At 33.3% G+C, this 9982-nt stretch overlaps 1 protein-coding gene and 1 long non-coding RNA gene across 5 annotated transcripts; one reads left to right on the top strand and one right to left on the bottom strand.

Annotated features, from left to right (window-relative positions):
• Nucleotides 1-1014: 1014 nt before the first annotated feature.
• LOC102584309 (uncharacterized) lies at nt 1015-5658 on the bottom strand. Of its 4 annotated transcripts, XR_367996.2 has the most exons (7): nt 5512-5657; nt 5244-5437; nt 3108-3189; nt 2951-3013; nt 2059-2287; nt 1820-1942; nt 1015-1321 (listed from the first exon to the last, which is right to left on the bottom strand). It is a non-coding gene; the product is annotated as an uncharacterized lncRNA (long non-coding RNA). The 4 variants fall into 4 exon arrangements; XR_001474524.1 differs by having other exon boundaries at nt 2059-3013; nt 5512-5658; XR_001474526.1 differs by having other exon boundaries at nt 2059-3007; nt 5512-5658.
• A 3281-nt stretch (nt 5659-8939) lies between these two features.
• Nucleotides 8940-9711, top strand: LOC107062268 (probable LRR receptor-like serine/threonine-protein kinase At3g47570). The gene is made up of 2 exons (XM_015312690.1): nt 8940-8971; nt 9174-9711. Exons 1-2 carry the CDS (start codon nt 8940-8942, stop codon nt 9709-9711), a joined length of 570 nt encoding a protein of 189 aa, XP_015168176.1.
• The last annotated feature ends 271 nt before the right edge of the window (nt 9712-9982 follow it).

The raw sequence follows: 9982 nt of genomic DNA, 5'->3' as shown, positions 1-9982 counted from the left end.
AAAAATCCCAATTTAGAGGACATGAGATTACTGTATCAAATTTCCCTTCCTAAGGGCACAATCCCAAATTCCACACCTAGCAAGAGGGGTCACTTACACACTATTAATAGAATTCTCACGTCTGTTCCTAGCCCAGGAGTAGGCCATTAATCTCTCTTCTTTAATTTGCATATCGTCGCGATTTCACCCTTTTCAGACCCCATTCGTGGGACTATATATATACTGGTATGCTTTTGTTGTTCTTTTTGGTTTCCTTTTTGCATTTTTTGTTACATTTCAATTCATTAGGAATTGTCACTAGTCCAAACCCAAAAGTCAAGGTATTATCCGCTTTGACTCGATCAACTTTGAGTCATCACAAAAATTTTGGATCTCAAGATTTTGCTCCCTTGAATTTTAACTCAAAAAAAAATGTCTTGATATTTTAATTCTGAACACTCACACTTATATACCTTCCACTACAACATTTTAGGCCTACAGCCACCCTAGAAAAGTGTGGCCTAAACTATGAAAAAGTGTGGCCTTTGATAAAAGGCCACACTTTTGGACTTTAAGCAACACTTTTCCAGGGGTGCCCAAAGGGAGCGTAACCTTAGAGTTTAGGCAACACTTTTGAAGTGTCGCCTTATCAGCTACACTTAAAAGCGTAGCCTAAAAGGCAAAAAGGCCACGCTTTCCAGTACCTCATATAGCAACATTTCTATCTCATACAACTACACTTTCAAGCGTGGCCTTTGCTTCCTTATTGCCCACAATTTTAAAGTGTTGCCTTTTCTATCTTATGTATGACAACACTTTGAAGTGTAGTCCTTGCCCGTCTGCATTCAACAATTTACAATCCTTTGGCTACACTTTTAAGTGTGGTAATATTATTTAGGCTATAAAATATTTATATGCCACAATTTCTAATTAAAAAACACCAATATTGTTTTGCAATAAATAATCTCAAGCATTAAATTAGCTAATAAGTAATTCAAATATATATATTTGCAATAAACATCAAATGATACCATGTCTTGTGTACATACACATACTTATAAAGCAATATTCTAAATATGTTTACACAATAGTTCAAAAAATACTCTTACAATGGTTCAATATATTCTAGCAATGAATATATTTCACAAAATCAAATATAATGTATTCAAACTTATACAATAGTGACAGAAAAGCTATAATCCCTAGGATGGAAAATGCATAAACCTCTATACCCATTCTGCTGGATCTCCCGAATTTCCATTCAGCAGTTTGTGATTCTCTTCTTTGGACTTGCTATCCTTAGTCACTGGTAGCTACAAGGCACTAGTGCGATCAGGCAGTTCTGCAAGAAAGAATGGGGAAAGATGAGTATGTGTGATGCCGAGAGAAGACTCCTTGCAAAGATGTTGCTCGACACATTATATTCTGTAAACTTCTTGTAAACATACAATCAATCAAAACCGAATTAAAACACCATTGTCCTCTCAGTCAACTACTATTAGTCGTTTTAAAAATTATATGATACTCGTCCAATAAGTAAACTAACCAGTTTATAGTGCCTAGGTAGAACAAATCCTAAAAACTTGTTTAAATAACCAGTCAAATTGCAGATTGCAGATTACAGTTCCAGATCTAGATTAATTCCAGATTGCAGCTTTCAGTTACACATTAAATAGTTAAAAAAAGTCGAAAAACACTCAGATGGACTGGATTGGCATCTTTCTCGTGTTTTATTAGATGTAGTTAATGAAATTTCAGTCGTGTTAAATGTTCCACTGTCCTCAGGGGTTTTAGTTGGTATAAATTGTGTATGGAACTTGAAAGTGGAGCATAGTGTTACCTGTTAAACAAAAATTTCTTAAGAAGAACAATATTTGCTTGCTTGTTGATGATTGTACTCCTTCCTGCTGATGCTAACTTTGCTATCCCTGTTATCACCTAAAACTTGTTGTGCTTTACTCATCTTGAGTAACATACACACAAAGAATTAAAGTGGCATTCAATTATCAAGAACATAAATATTCAATTAGATTGAGTGCAGACTGAGACATATATGGAGATAGGATGCATGATACTCACATGAGGTGTGACGGTAGTTGTTGTGGTTATAGTTTGTCTTGATGTTCGGGCATGGAGAAATCCTTCACCAACGTTACGAGGGACATCATTTATGTTGATGAGAGTTGTTGTCTTGTTTCCAGTTGAGTAGTTCATCATGTTATCCCAGCTTCATAGCATGTTTCACCAGATATGGTGGAGACAGTAACAGTGACTATTCGTCTTTCAGGGACAGGCTTGACAGGGAATGCTAGGTTGTTGTTATGAAAATTATTAGTGTAAGGCAGCAATGAAAGAGGAGCTATGGCAGTAGAAGAAGAGACTGAGGGTGGTGTTTGGACCAAATTTTTAATTTAATTATTGTTAGCTCCTTGCCTTGATCATTTGATCTCTCCATTGCTACATCTACTGCTTGTACTCCCTGTTTCTCACTTCCTTGTTCCATTTCCTTTCTCTTAACTTCAGCAAATTGTTTAGCCAACAACATAAATGTTGTGATCACGTTATCTTTTTCTTCCATTTTAGACACAATGTTCAGAAACTTTTTCTGTATTCATCACCCAATTAACATTTAACAGTCGACAGAAATTACTAGTACTAAAAATATCACGACTCCTACGGTAACATGCATATCTTACAGTACCATGAATCTCTCTACTTCCTCACTAATGAAACATAATTCAGCCCCACCTCTCCCTTTCCCCTTCACCCTAACTAGCTAGAAATAAAAACTCAGAGAACTATAGAGGGGAAATAGTGCATTTTTGATGGATTACATTAGAGACATCAGAAATGATTGAGTTGTGTATCTCAAATGTGAGTTACAGCATAATATGAAATTATGGAAGTGTGAGTTGCATCTAATTCCACATGCAAGGCAATAACATACATATAGGTTGATTAATTAGAATACCTCCATATTTTCCATGAAATCTGAATTGGCTATCATTAATTGTTTCTTGCACATTTCCTGCCACTTAAACATAACATGAAGTATAATTACCAAAAGGGTTAAGTATTAATTTGTAAACCACTCAAATGACAAACTTTTGGCTTTCGAAAATAAATACCATTGATGGAATAACTTTCCTTGAAGTTTCAATAGCTTTGGTTTCTTGTTGCGTCTTCTTCAATTCAAGCTCCTCAGTCTTTCTACTCAAATAAAAACACAGTCATTGATGTTTATATATCACCAATGTAAAAGCTTATAATTATAGTATGAAAATTCATTCTTGCATGAATTGGAAGAAGCAGTTGCATTTTCTTAGCAGGAAAGTGTGTCATATATACTAATGAAGAACAAAGATATGAGATCATTTTTAGCGTAATAAACACATTTTTTTACCATTACCTGCATTCGATTTACACCACCAGTTTTAACAAAGAGAGGAACAAATCGATTTGCTCACAAATACAAGCATTGATTATTTTTACTACGGTAGCAAAAGAACTAACTTGATGAATACAATGAGTTTCAAATAAGATCAAGATTACTGCACTTCTTCATAAACCAAATGAACAGACTCATTTTCTCACTAAAGGACCTGCTATCTCAAAGGTATTTAAACAATCAGAAGCTGCAACAAATTGACTCACACATGTTTCCTCAACTCATGATCAAATTGAAAGAAAAAAAATAGAAGCTAACACATATATAACACGATGCAAAGGGATTCGAAAACAGAGTTAATGAAGCAACCACAACAGGGAAAGAACTCGATACATCATTCTGCATTTATTTGAAAAAAATTTAACAAACCTATGAAAACCAACTGTTAAAGAGAACTTAAAAGACATAGTAAACATAAAAGAGAAAGCGGAACAAAAGAAAACTGGACAAAATCGATCCTCACAAGTATAAGATTTAAAATGAAAGCACTAGAGATACAAGATGAAATCTAAAACCTTGACGTCTTGATCCACTCATCCAACTTGAGGTGCACGAATGAAGAACGTGACGTCTAACATAAAACACTATCACAGAATCCCAACAAATAAGAATAAACTAAGACAAGCAGAGAAATTTGTCACTTGATTTCGGAAAATGTTTCAATACAGTTCTTTAGTACAAGCCTGTTGGCATGTGAACTCTCGGAACTGCCTGTAGTCTATAAGGAGGATCATGTGGTAGCATTAAAGCTTGAGAAGAGAAGGTAAGTGAACTCGTCTATACGTCCAATATTGTTTTCTTGAAACGTCTGAATTCTGTTTTAGTGTTGTTAAATCATCTTCATATGATCTTGGACAATCCGCACCTCAAAAGTTAGCTTTTGCATTTGAATTAGGTCCCAAGTCCATTTTCGAAGAATATGTCAAGCTTGAGCTTAGTTTAATTTGTTATGCTAAGTTCTTCATTTGTTTTCACTGATAATGTTTTCCAAACTCCCATCGGATACCCCAAAGGCTGCCTTGTTTTTGGAGAACAAGAAGAAAAATACAAAATTGCAGCAAAACACACTACACTAACAAAACAATAATAATGACTTTGCCAATAAAGTTTCATGTCCTGTTACATTGCCTAAATCATCTAAACCCACACTTAAGTCTCTATTGAAGTGATTCGACATTCATGTTCACGTTATTTTGTTTCCCTTTCATGCAGGCACAAGACTCGACAACGCTCTCAATCACAAAAGGAACGCAAAAAGAAAGTAATAGACGAAGATGATACTAAACAAGACAACGTTAGCTCTAATGAGGTACATTTCTCAGTTTTTGCTCCTATCAAACACTAAGATCATGTACTTCAAAGCCAAGAATTGTATGTTGCAGGAGCCAATAAAGAGTAGACTTTCAACAGTCTTTAAACTACTAGAGCCAGGAAGTAGCAGTACTACTATTACTACTACAACTACTACAAGCACATCTTCAAGTACTTCAAAGCCAACTGAAAAACCTCAGAGTCCTCAGAGTTCTCCGAGAATTACTGAATCTCATCATAATTCCACTACGAACATCAAAAATATACCTCCATTGCCAAATGCTAGAAGAAATCAAACTAATAAGTACAACAACAAGGACGCGATGAACAGATTGAGTCGAGTCCAAAGGTCTCAATCAAGCAAAGATTTTTTGAGATCTTGATCATCAAAAATCAACTGATGAAGCTAAAATATGAGCTATACTCCCAAAAATTGTACAAAAAACACAAGCATATCAAAACCCTAAAGCTAAAATTTAGACTTTTCAAAGATAGAATTTGTTACCTGATAAACCCTATTCCAACAAAATCCTATTTTCAGCGAGAACTATGATGTAAATCGTGTCCTTCAGCGAGAATATCTTTAGCTGTTGAGCTCTTCAGTTCGGTCTGAAATCGTGTTCCTAGCTTCAGTTCTGTCTGAAATCGTGTTCTTAGCCAACAACCCCAAAATTATCAATTCCTTCTTATTCTCCTCTTCTAAACACAAAACAAAAAATCAATCAATAACAAGAAGACTATTTAGTACTTATGGAATAGTGAATCGAACTCACGCTTGACGAAATTGTTATCGGAGAAGAGAATCGAACACACGCTTGACGAAATCAGTTCTTTGACTTCAGTTCTTCAGATCAGTTCTTCAACTCTTTAGCTCAGACGTTATTCCGAGAAAGAGAGAACTCACGCGTGTTTTTCTCACATATGTATTATGTATTTTCTTAAAATTAATGTTTTATGAATTATTTTTCTTGGCCAATAAAAATGGGAGGGAGACTTAAAATAATGTTGGAGGGAAAATTTTAGTGAAAATTTTAAGGCCACACTTTTAATGTGTTGTTTTTACAATTATTAAAATAGGACACTTTAAAAGTGTAGCCATATATGTTAATAGCTGTTGTTAATTATATCATATTGTAACAACACTTATAAAGTGTAGCTTATACCATTAAAGAGTACACTTTTTAAATGTTGCCAATATAAAGTGTAGCTAAAAGTTAAAAACTTGGGCTACGCTTTGAAAGCGTCCCCAAAAATATTTTAGGCAACACTTTACAAGCGTTGTCCAGAATTAGTGTGGCCCTAGGCCTAAAATGGTGTAGTGTTCTAACTTTATTTTTGCCCCTACTTTGACATGAGATTTGTTAATGTCAAGGTATTGTCGGCTATAGTTCGATTTCTCTAAGCAAGTTCAACTTTTGTGGACCTCACAATTTTGCTTCCTTAAGTAATTTTAACCTAAAAGACATCTCAATATATAGTTTAATCCTCAACTCGCTGTTATAGAATCCTTAACTTTTTGCTCCCATTCTGATGTGAAGTAATTTGCCATAGGCGAATTTCAAAACAAAACCTCCTTCGAGTTTAAAACTAGCACCTCGTGGGTCCGTTACAAAATATTAACTAGATTAGGTTAGAATTGCACACGAGATCAATAAAAATGTATAGTTGGAGAGTGATGGAATTGTTTTACTTCTACATATTTGAGTTTGTAATCTACAGTTTTTTTTATACTTCTATGTTGTTTAATTCATTGACAAAAGTTTTTCTATTGAACCGCCATGCTGGACTAGAGCGGCGGTCTCTAGAAGCTTCTGAAATAGATATACTAATAATCAAGTCTTCAGTTGAGTCAAAACAAAGTGATTTTACCATTATTATTAATATGAGATTTTCATAATTTATTTCTTTATTGGAAATGTATTTATCAATCAATTTGTTTTGTTGATTCAGGAAACAGATTTATATTCCTTCTTTCAATGTTTTTGATTGTCTTGTTAAATCACATTATTTCATTTTCATCAAATTGGATTTACACAACTTTTTTGACATTCTTCTTCGGGTTTCTATCTTAATAGGAGAAAGACTAGTCAGCCAACGAAATAAAAAAATTTAGCATGTTGAAACTTTTTAGGGTTAGAAGCAAAAGAAATAACCTAAACCTCCTACTATAAAAGTGATTCCCTAGGACCGGAGAAAAATTAAATCTTGAAAAATTGTATCTAGTTCAATACATTACTAGTCGATATGGTATATCAATACGATGAACATCGCTTTTTTTTTATTAGACATGTTGTACGGTTCATAAAATAAATTTCTCCTTTTTTTTAACTTCATGAAAAGAAAAAAAAAAGATTATATCTTTAGAAGATCAATCAATTCATGAAATAAAAATTCAAAAGGAAACTTGAACACAATATTACTAATCTGAAATACTGGTTTATTAATCCCAATTTTACTAATATGAAATATTGTTTTATTAATCGCAACAAATCAAAATTAAATCTTTCAATGGATATAAATATAAATTCCGCCTTTAGCTTTCAAGGAAAATTTCAATTTCAATCGATAGGTTATAACATTTGGCCTAGAGGTGGTGGAGTTGACATGTGACCCTTGTGACCCGGCCCGGATGGTGGAATGGAACTTTTCAGAACACGACGATTATTATCAATACTGCTGCTGCTAATTTTCCAATTGTTTTTTTCAATTGAAAATATTTTTGTACCATGAGTTCTTGCTGAAAAGGTTTCATTTGTAGACATTAATATGAAAAATATCATAACAATGGAGATTAAAGTTTATGAACCATATTGGCCATGAGAATTTGAATAATAATATGTTAATTAAGAAGTAGAGAAGAAGAAAGTTGATAGAAAAATGTGTATTTTGTTGTGTATGGAGGGATATGTATTTATAGGTATCATGATTTACTATTTATGGAAAATAATTTATTAAAGTCAGGATGGACCAGATTATTAGAAGTATAATGAAAAGAAGATAGTCTTACCAAAAAATGAAAAAAGATAAATATTTTACCAAAAAAGAAAATGAAAAGAATATTGTCTTACCAAAATGAAAATGAAAATGAAAAGGATTATTGTGATGACTTAAATTGGTCAATAGTTTTGTGCATGATTAAGGGTCGGAGCTGTCAACAGAGGCGTATCCAGAATTTTGAGATCATGGGTGCATTATTACGAAAAGGTGGATCTAAGATATAAATTTGATTGGTTTAACATTTATGTTATTATCACTGAAAACCTTTAAAAATTTAAAAGGGAAAAGGGTCAAAAATTAAACTATGTGAAAGGAACAAAAATGACCTCCGTTTATAGTTTGGCTCAAAAATATCCTTACCATCAATACTTTGGTTCAAAAATGCCCTTAAACTATGCGAAAGGAACAAAAATGCCCTCCATTTGTAGTTTGGTCGAAAAATGCTCTTGCCGTCAATATTTTATCCAAAAATGTCCTCATTGTTATTTAATGGGTCAAAAATGCTCTTTTTCCAAATTATCAAATGTTTATCATACTTCAATTAAAAAAAATGAAATTATTTCTTATTTTATTATCATTATTTTTTTATCATTATATAAATATAAATTAATGATGCATATACTATGATCTTATATATATATATGACATATATTATATGTCGAAAGGGTACATGAAGTTATTCTATTTGAATTGATAAAGTGAGATTAAGAAGAAAAAGAAATATTTCCAACATTTTTATTTGTTAAACTAATTTTAGAAGAAAGAAAACAAGAATAGTGTTCTTTAATAATATTTTAATTAGGAAGGAGATGTATTTAAAAAGAAAATAATAATACTATTTATTCGGAAAAGGGCATTTTTTACCCAATTTGCAACTATAGGGGCATTTCTGGACCAAAGTATTGACTGGAAGGGCATTTTTGAGCCAAGGTATTGACAATAAGGGTATTTTTGAGCCAAACTATAAACAGATGACATTTTTATTCCTTTCACATAGTTTAAGGGCATTTTTTACCCTTTTTCCCATTTTAAAATTATAGGTACACAATTATTTTTTATCAATCCAAACCAATTATATCAGAGACGTTATCCAATTTTAGAAAGAAAAACATTATATTATACTTCAAATGTGGGTTCACACATCTATATTTAAATATTTATTAAAAAAATATAACACTACTATATATAATTTCACGAGGGAAGCATGGGTTTACGTAAACCTGGTGACCCCTTCACGTAAACCCGGTGACCCCCTCCTAAATACGCCTGATTTGAATTGTACTATATATTGTGATCATTTAAAATACTAGTCAGCCAACATTAGCATGTTGAAACTTCTTAGGGTTAGAAGCAAAAGAAAGGACCCAAACCTCCTACTATAAAAGTGATTCCGTGGGATCGGAGAAAAATTAAATCTTGAAAAATTGTGTTTGGTTAGCGAGAGTAATCTGATTGGTTCTGAAAGTTTTGGCTCTGTTTACAAAGGTGTTCTCAGAAGTGGGACTTCCATTGCAGTTAAAGTGTTCAATCTGCAAGTTGAAGCGGCATTCAAGAGTTTTGATACAGAATGTGAAGTTTTGCGCAACCTTCAGCATAGGAATCTCGTGAAAGTCATCACTAGTTGCTCCAACCTTGATTTTAAGGCTTTAGTGCTCAAGTATATGCCTGATGAAAGTCTTGAGAAGTATTTGTATTCGCACAACTACTTCCTAGACATCAGGCAGACACTAAGCATTATGATAGATGTGGCATGTGCATTGGAATATCTCCATTATGGATGCTCCTTGCCCATGATTCACTGTGATCTAAAGCCTAGTAACGTTTTGCTGGATGAGGATATGGTTGCCCACCTAAGCGACTTTGGTATTTCAAAACTACTTAGTGAAGATGAGAGTGATTTATACACTAAAACCTTAGCAACATTTGGTTATATTGCACCGGGTATGTCTCTTTGTTTTTGCGAATTTGAACATTGATTTTTCATTTTTTTTTTCAATCAAGAAAGTATACTGCATCAGTAAAATGCGATGCCTATAGTTACAGGGATTATGTTGCTGGAAACATTTACTAGGAGAAAGCCTAGTGATTTTGAGGGAGATCTTAACTTGAAGCAATGGGTGATTTATTCACTCCCAGAGGCGCAGTAATGGATGTTATAGATGTCAACTTGGTAACACCATTGGATAATCGTTTACAGAAGAAGCTAGTTGTTGTTCCATCAATCATGAAAGTGGCATTAGATTGTTG

Source organism: Solanum tuberosum, unplaced genomic scaffold (assembly GCF_000226075.1).
Source record: "Solanum tuberosum cultivar DM 1-3 516 R44 unplaced genomic scaffold, SolTub_3.0 scf00214, whole genome shotgun sequence".
NCBI lineage: Eukaryota > Viridiplantae > Streptophyta > Magnoliopsida > Solanales > Solanaceae > Solanum > Solanum tuberosum.
The sequence above is the reverse complement of the archived record's forward strand: the minus strand, read 5'-3'. Positions and strand labels throughout refer to the sequence as shown.

Excerpts from the sequence above, each read along its gene's own strand:
- LOC107062268 (XM_015312690.1), top strand. The coding sequence starts at position 8,940 with ATGGGTTTACGTAAACCTGGTGACCCCTTCAC. Across the intron at positions 8,972-9,173 it reads AAACCTGGTGACCCCTTCAC|CGAGAGTAATCTGATTGGTT; the intron begins GTAAACCCGGTG and ends GTGTTTGGTTAG.